This window comes from Terrapene carolina, unplaced genomic scaffold (assembly GCF_002925995.2).
Source record: "Terrapene carolina triunguis isolate 2854851 unplaced genomic scaffold, T_m_triunguis-2.0 Scaffold232, whole genome shotgun sequence".
Classification (NCBI taxonomy): Eukaryota; Metazoa; Chordata; order Testudines; family Emydidae; genus Terrapene; species Terrapene triunguis.
In genome coordinates, this window is record NW_020664583.1 from 10,919,794 (window position 1) to 10,937,209 (window position 17,416).

The 17,416-nt window shown below is 57.9% G+C and overlaps 1 protein-coding gene across 3 annotated transcripts in view; it reads left to right on the forward strand.

Moving 5' to 3' along the window:
- Positions 1-17,035, forward strand: part of PARP3 (poly(ADP-ribose) polymerase family member 3) — a 17,276-nt gene extending 241 nt beyond the window's left edge. Inside the window, exons 1-11 of one of the 3 annotated variants that reach the window (XM_024205692.2) lie at positions 1,188-1,323; positions 5,656-5,859; positions 7,824-7,949; positions 9,545-9,736; positions 10,296-10,431; positions 12,242-12,468; positions 13,222-13,383; positions 14,120-14,206; positions 14,866-15,043; positions 16,060-16,206; positions 16,475-17,035. In XM_024205692.2, the coding sequence (XP_024061460.1) occupies positions 5,683-5,859; positions 7,824-7,949; positions 9,545-9,736; positions 10,296-10,431; positions 12,242-12,468; positions 13,222-13,383; positions 14,120-14,206; positions 14,866-15,043; positions 16,060-16,206; positions 16,475-16,644 (1,602 nt within the window). In that variant the 5' untranslated portion in view covers positions 1,188-1,323; positions 5,656-5,682 and the 3' untranslated portion in view covers positions 16,645-17,035. Of the gene's footprint in view, positions 1-1,187; positions 1,324-5,655; positions 5,860-7,823; positions 7,950-9,544; positions 9,737-10,295; positions 10,432-12,241; positions 12,469-13,221; positions 13,384-14,119; positions 14,207-14,865; positions 15,044-16,059; positions 16,207-16,474 lie in introns of those variants that run through there. The other 2 variants (XM_024205694.2, XM_024205695.2) reach the window with 2 other exon arrangements.
- The last annotated feature ends 381 nt before the right edge of the window (positions 17,036-17,416 follow it).

A 17,416-nucleotide genomic window follows, 5' to 3' on the forward strand; every position in this document is an offset into this window, starting at 1 on the left:
GGTTAGGGGAAGGGCTGGTTGGGGGGGGTGAGGGCTTGGGGCTGGTTTGGGGGGAGGACTTGGGCCCTGGGGCTCGTTTGGGGGGAGTCTCGGGGCTAGTTTCAGGGGAGGGTCTGGGCCTGCCCCTTGGCCTGGCCCTGGGGGTAGCGATCTGTGTCATTGTGTAGCGGTGATGCGGGGGTCTTGATGCAGGCGCCGTTGCAGGTGGCAGTGTTGGGGCTGGGGTCCCTGTGTGGGGCGGTGGCTTTGGGGGGTGCTGTTTAGATCTGGACTCTTGCTTTGGGGGTTTGGCAGACCAGTGTGGAGGGTGAGCAGACAGGGCCTGCCCCAGGGGGTGCTGAGCAGTCGTGGCTCCCGTTGGGTTGAGCGGTGTGGGGTGCTCAGCACCTTGCAGGATCTGGGGCAAAGGCCACTGGATTCTAGCAGAGTTCAGACTTGGGAACAGTAGCATCTAAACTGGTCCCAGTTGAGCCTTGAAGTTCCCACCTCACTGGGGGACTGAGATGTCAGGTGGCGGAATTCATGGTGGTGTTCTGTGATGCCGTTCATCCACACGGCTCACTGCGCTGTGCGGAGCTGGTGGGTGCTGGTATCCCGGTTTGGCAGGGAGACACAGCTGGTGTTACTTGCCCAGAGTCACTTAAAAAAAAATGAGGGGCAGCTAGGAAATAAACCCTGGGGGCAAATCTTCAGCTGGTGTAAATTGCCACAGCTCCACTGGAGGATTTACCCCCTGGACTGAGCATGTGCACTAGCCCTCACTGCCCCCCTTCCCCGCTGCTGTTTAGCTCAGTGGTTCTCACCCCTGCAGCTGCACCCAGCTCAGAATTTCTGCAGGGAAAGAGGCTTGTCCTGACCATATTTTCCCAACAGGAACGGGTCTGAGAGCATCCAGGCTGGAATGTGCTGGCCTGGCTGAGAGCTACCCCCACGTCCTCCTTTCTAGGAAGGGGCGGGAGTTTCTCACTGCTGTCTCTCTCCCCTAGCAACTCCCCTCCAGTTCCCCTGAGCCCACACAGCACAGAGACCCATGCCAGGCGACCTGCAAGCAGGCATTAGTCCTGGCACTGACAGTGCAACGTGAGGCTGCCGGCTCACTTCTTCCTTCCCCTGGGCTAAGCTGGCTCCTCTCCCACAAGGGGAGTTGCTTTGCAGTAGAAAGGCTGAGGTCACAGGGAGGAGGAGAATGGCAGGGAGAGTGGAAAGAGCAGGCGTCTGTGCCAGCTCCGGATTGTCTAAACTTGTCCCCATTGCATTCCTCCGCTGAGGCCGGCTGGGAGGAGCAGCCCTAGCCCCCCCAGTCTGCGAAGGAGCTCCAGGCAGGTGAGTGCACCTCTGTTTCCCCAGCAGGCTAGAGGGCAGTTGGAAAGGAGCTGAGTGGAGCCTGCAGCTGCCCTGTGCATCTGTCCCTTGCTGTTAAAGCCCTGAGGGGCCTCAAGGGCAGGGCACACAATCTGCTGCCTTCAGGCCGTGGCTGCTGGGATTGATCTGAAGCATGATTAATTTTGGGAATGGAACTGCGGTGCTGGGCCTTTCCTGCCTGCCGAATTCCTTCTCCTCAAAGAAATCCTAGCTCAGGACCAACAAACCCCAGGGTAACTCTAGCGCTCTCCCTGCTCCATCTCCGCCTCTCCAAAGCTCCCATTGCTTCGCTGTGCACAGAAATATCTGGAAAGGCCCCATTTTCCACCCCTCACTTGTTTATATTGCTTGTTTGCTCTTTGCCCCTGCAGGGCTGCTGCCTGCCTACTCAGGCACCACACTTACGGAAGTGATGCTTCCCAAAGGGATAGGTCTTGCACTGAGCCTGGCGAGATTCTGGGGCATTCTGCTCTATGCTCATACTGCTGTACGGTCCATACACAGCTGCGTAAGACTAGGGCTATACAGTACAGCCATATGCATCTGGAGTGAATCTCATATTCACGGAGTATGTAGGTTCAAGTCTTCATTGCCCATTAGTGGGGATATTATCACTAGAGACTGAGCTGTGCAATCTCTGCCCAGAATTCTTCTGCCCAGCCATATTTCCTTCCTGTTTGGTCCTTGTTTTCTGTATCCTGCTCTTGGCTTATATTACTTGGACACCTGGAATAAATTGGGTGATTCTTCCAACCCAGCTTCCCCTTTGGTTTGGGGTCTGCTGCTGGCATTGTGTTTCTTTGCGCCAGGGTATGCAAACAAAGCTTAAGTGGAGAAGTGCAACCGGTGCTTGCCATTTGGCTGGGTGTATTAAATTTCTCCCTTGGTCCCAAGGGAGAGGTTGTGTTTGAGCTGCTTTTTCTGCCTCTTTCCCAGAATAGGGGGCCAAAAAAGATCATCTACCCATAAACCCCTTCACTTTACATTTTAAAGATGACCTGCCACCTATAGATTTGTGCCATCCCCCCCCCCACCCCGCTTTCTGCAGGCTTGGCAGGTTGAAAGGTTTGGGGGTTTCTTGCCTTAGAAATATTAGGCATGGCAAACCTAGTCTTCTCTAGCTTTGCTGGAGGACTCCTTGGCGGCTGCCTGTGTGGACTAAAAGGTCAATCTTTAACCAAGAGAGCTTTTCTCCAAAGTGTGTAGTGGGTGTTTGAATTCAATAGAGTTAAAATAAAATACCAGCATTTTAAACAGTGTGAATAAAAATGCTTTCCCTTCCCAGTTCATTAGATTTCACTCCTTTGGTGTCTGTGATGTTATAATTTCAGTTCTTCAGTGGTCCATAGAGTCTTCCAGAGTAGGCTAGACCTGCCTTCTAGCTAAGAACTAAGCAGTAGTAGTAGTAATAATGTAAAAAATAGAGGAGGAAAGAAATTTGAAAAAAATGTATGCTTTCTTTCGGCCTCTTAAAAAGCACACTAGAGCACAACACATTTGTCCCCGTTCAGGGCAGCTGCCCTTGTATTTCCCCCTTTGTGGTCCACCAGAGGCTCCTCAGCTGCCACCTCTCTTGGAGAGAGACCCGCATCTCTCTCCCTCCTGAGTGGGAATCTTTAAGACTGCAGTTTCTTGCCTACACTGTGCAAGCCAGACTGCCTAAACAGACTAGTGTCGGCACTTCGCTTTCTCTCCAGCAATCGTGAACAGCATAACGGCCTGCAGTAATCAGTTACCACCCAGCTCTTTCTAAGCAAGCACATTTATTCTTAAGGTGAAAGCATTACAGAGAAACATATTAATAACATTAAAAGAACCTACACGTATGCTAAAAAGCTTACCACGGGTCACCCCAATTCCAGCCTCTGGCCCTGGGACATGTCAGTCCTTCAAACTCCACAGCTGGATTTTCAGTGTGGCTATGAGTTTATAACCAGCTCAGATTCAGAACCACCAGGAATAGTCCTGGCTCTTTCTTTATACAGCTTGAGCCTTTGATCTTGGCCTCAAGTAATAAGTAATCAGCAGGCAATAGCTCACACCTCAGGGTGTAGTTTCAAAAGGCCAGGTTTCTGTATAGCTGGACGTGGGGAATTTGCATTCATCTCCCCGTAGCTTTTCCCCATGAAAACCACTTAACACGTTTTGTTCCCATAGTCCATTCTTGTCTGGCCCATTGTTCACTATAGTTCTGTGAACCCCCAGGTCTTTCATCCCCCCCCTCCCCCGAGCAGTTATGTACAATCTGGGCCTTCAAATGAATGGCTAATGTATTATTAATACAACGGGCCCCAAAGAGACTCAAACTTAGTTCAGTGAGATCTCCCAAAGATACTGCAGAAAACTGACACATCTGTGACACCACTTCTCCGACCCCTTAAAACTTCTTCAATCAGCAACCAGTCACCAAAGAAACCTGCGTGTCATGGTCACCCAAAGGGGGTGCTCTTCCAGCCAGCCAAGGGGCTGTCTCTTTCAGCTGCATGTTGAGTAGGACACACTTGTTGTGCCAGTACATCCTAATGCAACGTGCTTTGTGTTGCTGCATAATCCCATCGCGCTGCTTTTTGCCACATCGCAGCTGGATGCTGAGTGAAGTCTGGAGGTTTAACCCAGGGGGTTGAGGATGAAATCCCCATTGATGTCAGCTGGGCTGGGGCTGTCTGGGTTTGACTGGGTGTGGTTCAGTTGGAGTGTGCGCTTGTGCCGTCAGATCACCAGGCTGGACTCAGAGGTAAGGGGACATTTAAATAAGGATCCAGCAAAACTGGTTCCTCCTTGGCTGTGCTGAGCCATGGCAGCGCTGCGCTTGAAAGACCTCCTGGTTTGATTGTTCAGAACGCCAGACCATTTGCCCACAATGGCCAGGTGAGCAGTGCTAGAAACTGGCTTTGCCAGATCGGTGTTTAAACAGAGAGTTAAAGGGTTTCAAACCTGGTTCCCACTCCAGTGCAAACAGGGCCTTCCCTTAAACAGAGATCTCACATCAAGGAATCAGAGCATCTGATCACCACCTCTCTCCCAAGGAGTAAGGACCCACCCATGCTACAAATACAGCCGAATCAGGGACCTGGTGACAGTCAGGCTTTTGCTGCCCCTCCTCTCACTCTGGTTGGATAGCCCCCATGGGGCGGGAGAGGAACAGCAATGCCTGGGATGCAGTCCAGGACTTAGGCTCTGCAGGAGAGTGCTGGAAACATATTCTCCAGCCTGCCGCAGAGTGCAGCAGGCTAAACTCCCCCCCTGGCAGTACGCTCCCTGGGCCGGCAGCCACTGTCAGATTACAAGTGGGTTCAGCTGGACGGATCCGTTGCCTGACACGGGGCACTAGACGGGTATTTCATTCGTTGAGCTTGTCTCCTGTCAGTGTTTGTCCAGGAGAGACAGACTGCTCTGTATGGACCAAGGACTGAGCCCAGACTCTAACCAAACATCCTCTGAGGGTCAGTGGTTTTCCCCCTCTTCCTCTTTGGTTGTCTCTGCCATTCATAATCCTCGTCCTTCCTCAACCATTCCAGCGCTGCGTGGTCCTCACTAGTCGCATCCCCTCTGACCCAGCCCCTGGGCCTTGGACTGTAAGTTCTTTGGGACACTGGCTGGGGCTTGACTTGTTCCTTGTATGCTCAGCGCACTTCAGAGTGCTCCAAAATGAACAGTAGCAGCTGGGGGGGGGGGAGGGGGGCTTGCGCTGTCTTGGCGTGCGTGGGGCTAGTGGGCTAGGGTGGGGAAAGGAGGGAGGTTTTGCTAAGCAGATACGGGGAGTTGTCCTGCGAGGGCTCCAGTGGAAGGGCTGGAGAAAGCCTCGGTATAGTCCAGCTGTGCTAGCACTAGAAACGTGAGGGCGCCTGGGCTTGGGATGTTTCCATGGCAGCTTTTATAGACTTTGCAAAGTATCTTCCATCTAAGGATCTCCATGCACTCAACACACACTAGTGAGATGAAGCCTCACACATCCCCTCTTCAAGCTGGGGAACGATTATTATCTCCATTTTATGGGTGGGGAATCTGAGGCACAGAGGCATGTGAAGTGACTTGCACCAGCTCACACACCAAGTCAGTGGCAGGGCTGGGAGCAGAACCCAGGTCTCCAGGTGCCATAAGCACAAGACTAGCCATCCTCCCTGGACCCAGTCCTGAAGAGCTCTTGGTGTTCACCCACTCCTTGTATAGCTTTGGGATAATCCTGGGAATTGAGCAGGCTGCTGGCCTGTGGCAGAGAACGGCCCCCTCGCCCTCCATCCTGCCTCTGCAGGACATAAGTGACTGTGACGGAGGCCCTAATTCTTATTGCAGCAGGGTGGCCATTTCTGCAGGGAAGCAATGGCCCCCAAACGCAAGGCGCCTGCCAAGGCCCAGGCCCAGGACAAGAAAGTGAAGCAGGAGCTGGAGGAGGACAGCATCCGGTCCACCGTGGAGGCGCTGAAGACCGCTCCCAAGGAGAAGCTCAAAGCCAAGATCGACTCTGCCTGCCAGCTGAGCAATGGCAGCGATGCCCAGGTATGAGTGAGGCTCAGGCAGCAGGGTCCCCTGGGGAGGGAGGAGACGCCTTCCCATGTCACCCGGCCCCAGGGCCGGTCTTAGTGAAAATGGTGCCCTGGGCGAACTTGTATTTTGGTGCCTCCCTCTCCCACCATCACCCCTGGCTCCTACGGGCTCCCTGCCCCACCCCCAATCACCTCCAGGCCATTACTAATACTTCATATGGAATGTCCACAGGAAAGTCCATTAAATGTAGATGGGGGTCCCCCATGGTCCATTGTGAGTTAAGTGTCCCTTGATGAGCCGCTTACTTTGACCAGTCCCTTCAAGATGTGCTGGCTAACTACCTTGTTACCCCAGGAGCAAACATTTGAAATACAAGCAGCAAAGAGTCCTGTGGCACCTTATAGACTAACAGACGTATAGGAGCATGAGCTTTCGTGGGTGAATACCCACTTCTTCGGATGCATCCGAAGAAGTGGGTATTCACCCACGAAAGCTCATGCTCCTATACGTCTGTTAGTCTGGATCTGTAAAAGCAGCAAAGAGTCCTGTGGCACCTTATAGACTAACACGGCTACCCATTTGAAATACAGGTATAGAGCCAATACTCAAACTTCAAATACAAAAATGCTGCATGCATGCATACACCTAGCATAGACATATTCAGCAAATCATACCCTTTTCATAGACATCTTACATGCCACATTTTGTACAAGATTTGTTGCAAATATATAATAGTGGTTGCAACAATGATCTGCATGGTCATGTTTTAATCAGATAACGTCACAATGAGTAACTGCTACAACTAGCAGATTCCTAGGCCACTGTCAGCAGAAGCGCAGAAGTAAGGGTGGCATGGTATATGGTGTATTGCTACACTTACTTCTGTGCTGCTGTGGTGGCTTGTGGTGCCTGGCGCTTGGCCTGCGGCCCATGGCAGGCTTTACGCTGTCACATGGGGGCTGCATCTTGCCAGAGCCCATGGCCCTCCTGCAGCCCCTAGCCACTCCTGGCTCACTGCAAGCATTTTGATAGGAAGTACTAAGCAGTAATAACAACAACAACAACAATACAAGTGTGTGTGTGTGTGAGAGAGAGAGACAGCCAATGTGTGAGAGAGTGTGTGTCAGGGGATTGTGAGACTGACACACACACACACAATCTGTTGGGGGGACTTTGAGAGACCGAGTGTATGTGGGTGTGAGAGCCTATGTGGGTGTGTTAGGGAAGTTTGAGAGACAGCGAGTGCACTGTCACTTTAAGTCTCCCCTCCCTTCCCCATGCTCTGCCCAGATCCCGCCCGCCCCCCCATGTGCTGCCAGTGACCAGCCTCGGTTGGTTGGTGGTGCTGCTCTGGGCTCCCTGGGGCTGGGGCAGAGCTGGAGCCCCAGGGCTGCGGAGCAAGTGAGGGAGGGGCTAGGGGGTCGGGGTCAGGGAGAAGCCCGCCAGCCCAGTTTGAGGGAGGGGCCAGAGAAGAGAGGAGTCCGGCCACACCCGGCTAGCGGGAGCCTGAGTCCCGTGTGGTGCCCCCCAGGCTACAGTGCCCTGGGCATGGGCCCCATTTGCCCGGCCCTGAGACTAAATGCTGGTGCTCGGAGAGCCCGCTGCCTGAACCCTGGGAGAGAAGGCAGTTCATGGGTTGCGGCAGAGCTGCAAGGACTTGGTCCCTGGGAGCTGTTAAGCACTCTGGCCTCCCAGCGCTAGGCAGAGCTGAAAGAGCCCTCTCCCCACCAGACCCCATCAGCTAACGCTGCTCCACAGGACAGTCCCAGGGATCCCGGCCGGAGGGATCCCCTCCCTGTGTGACCCACTGCAGACTGCGTTACTAACGCTGCTCCACGGGATAGTCCTGGGGATCCCGGCCTGAGGGAGCCCCTCCCTGTCCGACCCCCAGCACAGGCTGTCCCGGAGCAGTCGTGTAGCCATCCCTGCTTGAGGGGACACTCGCATTCACTGCTCCCCTGTGGTGTGTTGGGTAGATCCATGAGGATTACGACTGCATGTTGAACCAGACCAACATCGGGAACAACAACAACAAGTTCTACATCATCCAGCTCATCACTCACAACGGCAGCTACAGCTGCTGGAACCGCTGGGGTCGCGTGGTGAGTATCCTGCGCCTAGCCCAGCCACCGCCACAGCTGGGCCAGTATCTCCCTCTGCCAGCCACCAGGGTGCGGCGTTACGGGAGCTACCTCTGCTGCCATGAGGCCGGGGACATGACAGTAAGCTAAATCCAGGGCAGTTAGACATGGCACCTGCACCGCCTTCCTGTGCAGAAGCTGGGTGTTTAAATTACATCCTTTACTTGCTGGCATTTGTTTGTTTATTTGTGTGCCTGCACAGACCCACATGCTCTTCTTTTCCCCCTGCCTCCACCCCGTTGGGTACTGGAGGTGGCAGACCCCACAAAAGTCTCCTTGGGGAGACTCAGGGAGGGCACAGCACACCCTTCCCACACCCTCCGGACAGGCCAAGGAAAGGGGGGCTGAAGCCACCGGGCATGTCCCCCCGAGAGGTGCCGATGGGGGTGTCTGGCTCCCTCTCCAGGAGGGACTTCTCAAGCTGTGAGCTCTGCAGGGGCTATCTTGCTGTGTGTGCAGTGCCCAGCACATTGGGAGATGAACAGGTGATTTACATTGGCTGCTGTAGTGAGATTCCCTCCCTGACCACTAGGTGTCAGTCTCAACCTGCTTCCTTCTAGGAACTCCCCTTGCTGATGTCAGTGTCATGGGGAGACAGTCCCAGCTGAAGCCAGTGTTAGCACCAGGGCTGTTAGCCTCAGTGCCCAGAGCCCTTGTGACTCAGATCCCTGCTAGATGCTGCCAGGGAGGCCGAGCCTCGCAAACTCCCGAGCCAGGTGAGGGACAGCCCAACCCGGTGCCTCACTGACAAGGTCCCAGGAGCTCTAGGGCTGTCCCAGCCCTAATTTGCTTTACACGGTGCCGGTTGCAGCTGGTGTAGCTTTAACTTCCAGGCAAACAAGGCTCTGGTAGCCTGTAGTGACGGTGTGACAGACAGGGCAACTTCCTGCCCCTTTTTGGGAGACCAGCTGGTATTAGGTGTAGGCCAGGTTAGACCTGATCCTATGGAATCAAGTCTCTTGCTCTCCCTGTCCAGATAGGAGCCACCTGCTCCCAACATGGTTCTCTTGGCTGCTGCTTTCCTCTTTGTGGCTATTCTTGCAGGGGCCATGGGCACTTAGCAAAGCAGGGGGAAACCACTGTTAAGTAAACACTTCTTCCCATCCATTGCCCTGGGCAAAAACTAGCGGAGGGCATTGCACTTTGGCAGGAAAATTCACCTGTATCTGTAATGTCCCTCATCTGATTTACCCAGGCTAGCCAGAAGAACCCTACCCTGGGATTGGAATACGAGTGTGACATTTTGGGTGGCTTGGCAAAACTGGGTATGCAGGAGAGTCAGGCTTAGCTGGGAAGCTTAGTTAAGCGGATTCATGTCCCGGAAGGATACATGCAGCCTGTTGAGACTACCCAGCATGCAATACAGCCTTGTTGCCTTTATCAAATGGAGAATTGCATGCTGGGGCCTGTAGTCTCGACAGGCTGCACCTGTGTGAAGGCGCCTGCAGCTGCACTGTAGAGGCCAGCTGGACCCCTGAGTTGAAGGGGAAGATGAGCAGTGAGCACAGGAGCGGGGCACCAAGCCTGACCCTGCTGCGGGTTTCTTCCCTTCCTAGGGGGAGGTGGGACAGTCAAAGCTCAGCCCCTTCCCTTCCCTGGAAGCCGCCAAGAAGGACTTTGAGAAGAAGTTCCGGGAGAAGACCAAGAACAGCTGGGCTGAGCGGGAGAACTTTGTGGCCCACCCTGGCAAGTACACCCTGATCGAGGTGCAGCACGGGGCTGAGGAGGAGCAGGAGGTGACCGTGAAGGTGAGTGATCGGGAGGCCCCAGGATAAGCCAGGCTGCCCGCACATGGAGCCAGGGAAACAGGAACCTGTCCAAGGCAGCTAGGGAGATATGTGCCATGGGGCTGAGGGGCTGGCGCGGCCCTGTTTGGAGACTCGGGGGAGCGGGGAAGGTAGCCCCCCTCCTGGCTGCGCAGTTGCAATGCAGGGGCCATGTCCTGAAGTCCTGACTTGGGTACATAGCCCGCTGCTGCCTGAGAGCGTGACGGGAGCTGGTAGGAGCTCTGCATCCATGAGGAGTGAGTGAGGGCCTCGGGGTTTGGCCCACAGGCGGTGAAGTGTCATGTCCTGCTTCAGATGACAGCCCCAGTTCACCCCCCAGGGCAGCTCCCCGCTGGAGACAACCTTCCATGGGGAGGGGTGGCTGGGCAGAGCTGGGGGGATCCATTGCTGGCTCTCTTGGCTCTGGGGGCCTTTTCCCTGCAGCGGGCCTGGTGGTGAGTGGGAATGTCCTACGGAGGGGGAGAGCCCCTCTGCCTGTCTGAGCTGGAGCTTTCCTCTCTCTCCCCCCCTTCCTCCCCAGGTGGACAGCGTGGATGGAGGGAAGCGCTCCAAGCAGAGGACGTTGCCCTGCAGCCTGGACAAGGCCACCCAGGAGCTGGTCTCACTCATCTTCAGCAATGACATGTTCAAAGAGGCCATGCAGACCATGAATATCGGTACAGTTTGGAGCGGGGCCCTTGGGGGATGCGGGGGGGAGGCAGCCCACACCCCCGCACCATTGGCCCCACTGCAGCCCGGGGCTCCTGGATGGGGGCCCAGCGACCCTGCTGAGTGTTTCTGTTAGCTGTCTCCAGGGCTTGGTCAGAGGGGCCAAGCCATGCTGCTCTAGATCAGTGGTTTTCAAACTGCGGGTCACGACCCAGTACTGCATCATGGAATGTAAAGCACTGGGTCGCGATGGCTCTGGTCAGCACCGCCGACCGGACCGTTAAAAGTCCTGTTGGCGGTGCTTCCCAGCTAAGGTAGGCTAGTCCAGGAACCAGCCAATGGGGGCTGGGGGAGGTGGGGGGCAGTGCCTGCGGGCGAGAGCCGCATGGAGTTGCTTAGGAGCTGGACCTACTGCTGGCGGCTTCTGGGGTGCAGCGCAGTCCATGGTGCCAGGACAGGCAGGAAGCCTGCGTTAGCACCCCCACTGCACCGCTGACTGGGAGCTGCCCAAGGTAAGCCTGTACCCCAATCCCCTGCCCCAACCCTGAACCCTCCCAAACTCAGAGTCCTTTCCTGCACCTCAAGGCCCTCATCCCTGGCCCCACCCCAGAGCCTGCACCCTCAGCCCAGAGCCCTGACCCCCTCCTGCACCCCAACCCCCTGCCTCAGCCCAGAGCCCCCTCCCAAACCCCTCATCCCCAGCTCCGTTGCGTTGTGGGCATCAACAATTTTCTTCAACTGGGTCGCCAGAAAAAAAGTTTGAAAAATTTGAAAACCCCGTGGCCCCCCTGCCTAGAAGCCGGACCTGCTGCTGGCTGCTTCCGGGGCTTAGCGCGGTGTCAGAACAGGTAGGTACTAGCCTGCCTTAGCTGGGCAGCACCGCCAACGGGACTTTTAATGTCCTGGTCGGTGGCGCTGACCAGAGCGACTCAGTGCCTTACATGCTGCGACCTAACAAACTTCGAAAAACGCTGGTCTAGATCAGTGGTCTCCAAACTTTTTTGATCACATACCGCTATCAGTACAAAATTTTTGAGCACGCACCCCCTGCCGTGCTGCCCCAAGCCAAAAAAAAAAAAAAAGCCCCGCGGCCCGCCCGACCGGCCGAAGCCAAAAAAAAAAAAAAAAGGCCACCCGAACTGCCGAAGTGGCGTTGCTCCGGCGGCGCTGCTCCTGCCACGCACCCCGAAGGATCCTCTTGCGCACCCCCTGGGGAGTGCGCACCCCACTTTGGAGACCACTGCTCTAGATCACAGGGTGACTGGCTGAGTTGTTCCCCGTAATCAACCTGTTCCAAGCTGTGGAGCTGGGTACCTAGGGCACTGATGGAAGTGGGTTTGGTGCTCCCAGCCCCTAGAGCTGTATCGCAAAGCTATGTGATAGGTGGCTGGTTCTGCTCAGGAGCAGTCCCAGGTCTGGAATAGCAGGAGGCTGCAGGGCAGGATGCAAGGACATTGGAAGAGCAGGGCGGCTGCAGATCAGGACTGAGAGGCATTGGCAGGGCTGTGTGGGGAGCCCCAGCTGGAATAAAGGGGTGCTGCGGGTTAGGATAGAAGGGAATTGAACTGACCTCCTGCTTGCTCCTTGTGGTCCGGAGGAAGGTGCCTGTGATGATGACCCATGGCTGGAGCTGGGTGTGAGGCAGAGGGCTGCTGTAGGCGTGCAGAGAAACCACTGCCCTGAGGGATGGGGGAGAGGCTTGTATGAGCCCAGGGTCTCTGTGAGGGATTGCCCTGAGGGATGCAGGTGCCCCTGCCGGCTGTTAGCTGAGCCCTTCATTGCTCGTCTCCCCTCCCCGTGCCTGTCTGCCTGCCCCAGATGTGAAGAAGATGCCGCTGGGGAAGCTGAGCAAGCAGCAGATCGCCAAGGGTTTTGAGGCCTTGGAGGCCATTGAGACGGCTCTGCAGGAGCAGCCGCTGTCCAGCAGGCAGCTGGAGGAGCTGTCATCCCGCTTCTATACCATCATCCCCCACAGCTTCGGCCGCACCAGGCCCCCCACCATCAACACGCAGGAGATCGTCCAGGCCAAGAAGGACATGCTGCTGGTAAGGGTCCTGCCCGCGGCAATTGGGCTGGGTCTGCACTGTGCTGGCTTCTCCTGCTGGCCAGGGTGGGACCCCCAGTGCCAGGGCCGGGCCTCTCTTCCTCGCAGCTTTCCTGCTGCCTGCCCAGCCTCCCAGATGGGAATGTTCTCCCTCCCCCTCGCCCTGGGCTGAGGCCAGCTGGATTTCCCTGGGGCCAGCAGTGCAGCACCTCCTCCTGGTTGGGGGAAGGACTATGTGCTCCAGGACAGCACTTAGGGGAAACCATCACCTTCACCCCTGCTGTTGCCATGGTGGTGAGGTGGGTGGTACTGTGCCATTTGCTTCCTTGGTTCTAGAACGGGGCCGGAGTGTCCTGTGAGAGGGGGAAGAGGCCCAGCCCTGCACAGGGAAATAGCCACCCGGAGTCTGTGGCATCTCCTTGTTGGCATGTCTGGCGCTCGCCTGGGAGCCCAGCGGGTTAGGGGGCACGGCGCTGCCCACCACCACCCCAGCAGGGTGGGCCGTGTGCATCCAAACTCCCATGAGCGCTGCGGGCGAAAGGGCCTCTCCTTCCCCAGGGGTGTAAAACCAGACCCCCTTTGGGAGCCTCCGGGCAGGCTGAGGCCATGCTGCGAGGGGCAGTGGGGCATACAAACCTCAGCTGGAGTCACGCCCACCCTTGGCCGAGCCATCTCTGGACAGGACGGGCAAGGAGCTTCCAGGGCTACTAAAGTGGCCCACCCTTCCCATCAGCCCGGCTCTCTGCCTTGGTAGGTGCTGGCAGACATTGAACTGGCCCAGAGCCTGCAGGCGCAGAAGAAGGAGGAGGAGGAAGAGGAGGTGAAGGTGGAGGAAGTGCCTCACCCGCTGGACAAGGACTATGAGCTTCTGAAGTGTGAGCTCACCCTGGTGGACCCAGCGTTGGAGGATTACCAGGTCTGGAGGGGCTGGTGCACGCCAAGTGTCCTGGTGGAGGCAGCAGCTTGGGCAGGGGAGCGATGTGGGGGGTGGGGGTCACTAGCCCAGTGTGAGAGGGGGTTGTGGGCTGTCACTTCCCTGAAGGAGAGCCTGGGGACATGGGTCCTTCTGTCGGCACTTCCGTCTTGGTCTGTACAGAGCCAACCCCGCCTCCTGCATGGCACTTGTCTGGTATGGAAAGGAAGCTGCTTCCTCCAGGGGCCCAGCTACCAGGAGGGATGTGTGTGTGCCCCCCCCCCCAACCCCCAGGCTATCTCAGCACTGCATGGGCTCTCCAAGCCAGAGTGAGAGCCAAGGAGGAGCCTGGTGTAGGTGAATTGGCCTCTTTCCTCAGGGGTAAGTCCCTCTAGGGCATTGAGGGGTTCCGCTAATGGAGCTGACAGGGCTGGCGGGGAGCCCAGGCCTGGTGAACTTGTGGGTCTGAGCTGGAGTTGCTGGAGGTGTTGGGAACGGGGGCAGTTCTGGGTGTGGAGGGAGCGAATGTTTTCAGGTGTCATCATGCCAGAGGCTTCTCCAGCACCAGGCAGAGAAACCTGCTCCTGTGGGACGGGCCCCAAGCCCAGAGCCCTGTGTGTGGACCTCTGTGATAGCCAGGGCAGGAGGGATGGGTGCCGGCACTGAGGGGGCGAGCAGAGGACTGCTCTTGCCTGGTCTTGCCCCAGGTGCCCCCCGATCACTCTGGTCTCCCCCACAGGTGATCCAGACCTACGTAGAGAAGACTGGGTCGAGCTACCGGAAGGTCAAGATCCTGAACATCTGGAAGGTGAAGAGGGAGGGAGAGGTGAGAGAACTAGTGTCCTGCCGCTCGCGGGTGCATGTGTCCATGGGCGCTCGCTCTTTGGCCAGGTGGGGGAGAGTTCGGCACCCCGCAGCTCCCACTGGGTGCAAACAGCTGCTGGATGCAGCGCCCGGCTCCATGTCAGGCCCCAAGAGCCAGCAGTGCCCTGGTTGTGCAGCAATTGCAAAACGGGCTCAGCCCCAGCAGCTTCCCGCTGCTCTGCCTGTGTTCAGCGTTGATCATTTAACTGTGCTCAGGGCGGTCTCGTCAGCCGGCACTCGTGGGTGCAGCAGAGGGAGTTCGGCCTGCGCCAGGGCTGTCAGCGTGGCTGATGTCAGCAGCTCGGAACTGGTGTTGGCAACGGGCAAAGGGGGCCTCCGGCAGCCTGGGCAGAGGCCGAAGGCTACAGGGGCTCGGAGCTTCAGCTGCCCTCCGGCCCCTCAGATGCCTTCCCCAGGACAGCAGTGGGGGAAGCTGCTCTCGCTGCTGCCCACGTCTGTCCTGTTGGCTGCAGGGCTGTGGATCCAGCCCCTTCCCCCAGTGCTGAGATTCCTTCTGCATCAGTGAGGTTATGGGTGGTGTTGGCTGGGGGCGCGAAGCATTTGCAGACATTGAGCCCCCGCTCTGTCTGGAGCTGAGGACTGCCCGGTCCGGCTCCGCAGGGCGAGCGCTTCAAGGCTCACGACCACCTGGAGAACCGGCGCCTGCTGTGGCATGGCACCAACGTGGCCGTCGTCGCCGCCATCCTTAAGAGCGGCCTGCGCATCATGCCGCACTCCGGCGGGCGTGTGGGCAAGGGGCTTTACTTCGCCTCCGAGAACGACAAGTCGATGGGATACGGTAAGGCCTATGGCTGCCCAGCCTGGGGCGCTCTCCCAGCCACCCACGCTTCCTCCCCCACCTCTCCCATATCCCCTCCCAGCAAGGGGAGACACTGGCAGCCTCTGGAAGGCGAGTATCTGTCTGGGGATGGTGGGAAGCCCAATGGCATTACATTCTCAGGGCCCTCTTTCCCTCTCCTGCCCCAGGCCTGCGCCCTCCTGGATGGTGCGGCCCAGCTGGCAGTGCCAGGTGTGGCAGGGCTGAGTCTGACACACCTGGGTGGTGGGACGCCACAGACAGGGGTGCGAGCCAGAGGTTAGACTAAGGGAGAGTGAAGCGAGGAGAGCTCCTGGCTTAGGGGAGCAGGGCTCCCTGGCTTTCCAGGCGGCTTTAATAGGCCACAGCAGAGGGGTGATTGGAAGCACTGGGAGTGCTGTCCTCGTCCACAGTCAGGGCGGGGCAAAGGGGCAGAACCAGCCAGGGCAATGGCAGCTGGGAGCACACCACACCTAGATATATCCATGGTCCCCTCCCCCCCAGCATTCCCTGCTTTGTCCCCTCTCACCTCGCAGCCCTGCTCTTGGGGAGGATGGGGGGACAGGAACCGCTTTGGGACCCATCGGTGCCAGTCCTCAGCCCATCAGGAGAGGTTGCTCTGGGTCACTGGCCAGGGGTGCTGGAACAGAGGGAGCCAGGGCCCCATCGCTTTTTACCGGCCATAAGAGCGAATAACGGGGACGGGGGAGGGGGGTGGAGAGGGGTGAACAGGCGGTGGGGCCTCAGGGCGGTGTGGGGCAGGGCCTTGGGAGAAGGGGCAGTGTGGGGGTGGGGCTACGGTTTGGGGGCCACCAACTTATAGGGAGCTTCCTCTGCTCCTGCCACCGGCCTGAACCCCCAGTCCAGGAACTGCATGCGCTGCTGCCAGCTCTGGGGAGCACTACTGGGCAGGCTGTGCCAGCTTGGCAGCCAGGCTGGGCGTGGGAGTGGGCCTTGCAGCCAGCTTCAGCAGCACAGGCCGGTCTCCCCCTCTCCAGTGAGCTGCACCTCCCAGGGGGTCGGGATCATGTTCCTCAACGAGGTGGCCCTAGGCAAGGAGTATCGGATCACCAAGGACGACCCATCGTTGTGCAAGGCCCCCTCGGGGTATGACAGCGTGATCGCCTGCGGTCACACTGAGCCAGGTGAGTGCGCTCCCCGATCTGGCCTCCCCGCTGTGGGCTGCCACCCGTCTGTGGGGAGGTGGAGGGGGTGGGGATTCAGAATGGGAGCAGGCTGGAGGTGCTGGCAATGGGGGGGCATGACAGAGATGGCGGGGATTTGGAACTAGATGGGGGGATGGTGGAGAGTGGGGTTTGGAGATGGGATGAGTGGGGGTCTTGCAGAGCCTGGTGCTGGCAGTTCCTAGCCCGGTCCCATGCGCTAACCCCTTCCTCATCCCACCCTCCCCAGACCCTGCTTGTGACCGGGAGCTGATGGTGGAGGACAGGAAGGTGCTGGTGCCGCAGGGGAAGCCCATCCCCATGGCCAAGTACCAGGACTCCAACTTCAGCCAGAGCGAGTACCTGATCTACCAGGAGAGCCAGTGCCAGATCCGCTACCTGCTCCAGCTCCGCCTCTGAGGTGCTTCCCTGCAAGCCCGGCACCCCTCCAGCTCCGGGAGACCGTGGCCAGCTGTGCCGATGGCGACGATGTCCCAGGGTGCCACCTGCGGCAGGGTGAGATGACAGCGCTCAGTGAGCTGGCTGCGGGAGCACCTCTGTTGCCTGCTGGCTCAGGATCCCTGGGTCCCACGGGCCTGGGAGTGATGCTCTACGACGCGCCGTGAAATGCGTGGCTCCTCCGCTCAGAGTCCCTGAGCCGTGCTGCCCGGAGGAGAGGGCTGGGGCGCAGCTGCCATAGCCAGTTAAACTCCCAGCAGCCTCTGTTGGGGCTCCGGGGGACACTCCCGAGTGCTGGAGTCTGCGAGCAGCAGGGCTCTCTGAGGCCTTCTGTTACTGTAAATAAAAGTGTGTGCGGATTGCAATCAGCTTTCCCCCCATGTGTCACTCTGGCTTGAGAACTCAGCGGGGGTCGGATCCGGGGGCTGGCATAGGCACATTGCTTTGGCCTGCTCTTGTTCCCGGAGTTCTTGTCTGGGAGATCCCAGCAGAGGGAGAAGATCAAGGGACTCCTCTCCCCTTTTGGAGAGGTCTAGGAAACGGGGCCTGCCACAGATCCCACTCCCCTCTCCCAGGGAGATCCGCTCGCCCTGCACAGTGGCCTCAGGAGACGTGGGCTGGCCTGTAGGGATGGGGATGCCCTACCCAGGAGACATGCTGTGGTGGCTGTGGGTGAGGAGATCAGGGCAGGGAGCAGCTGCTGACCAGAATCCCAGTGCAGCTTCCCAGGCAC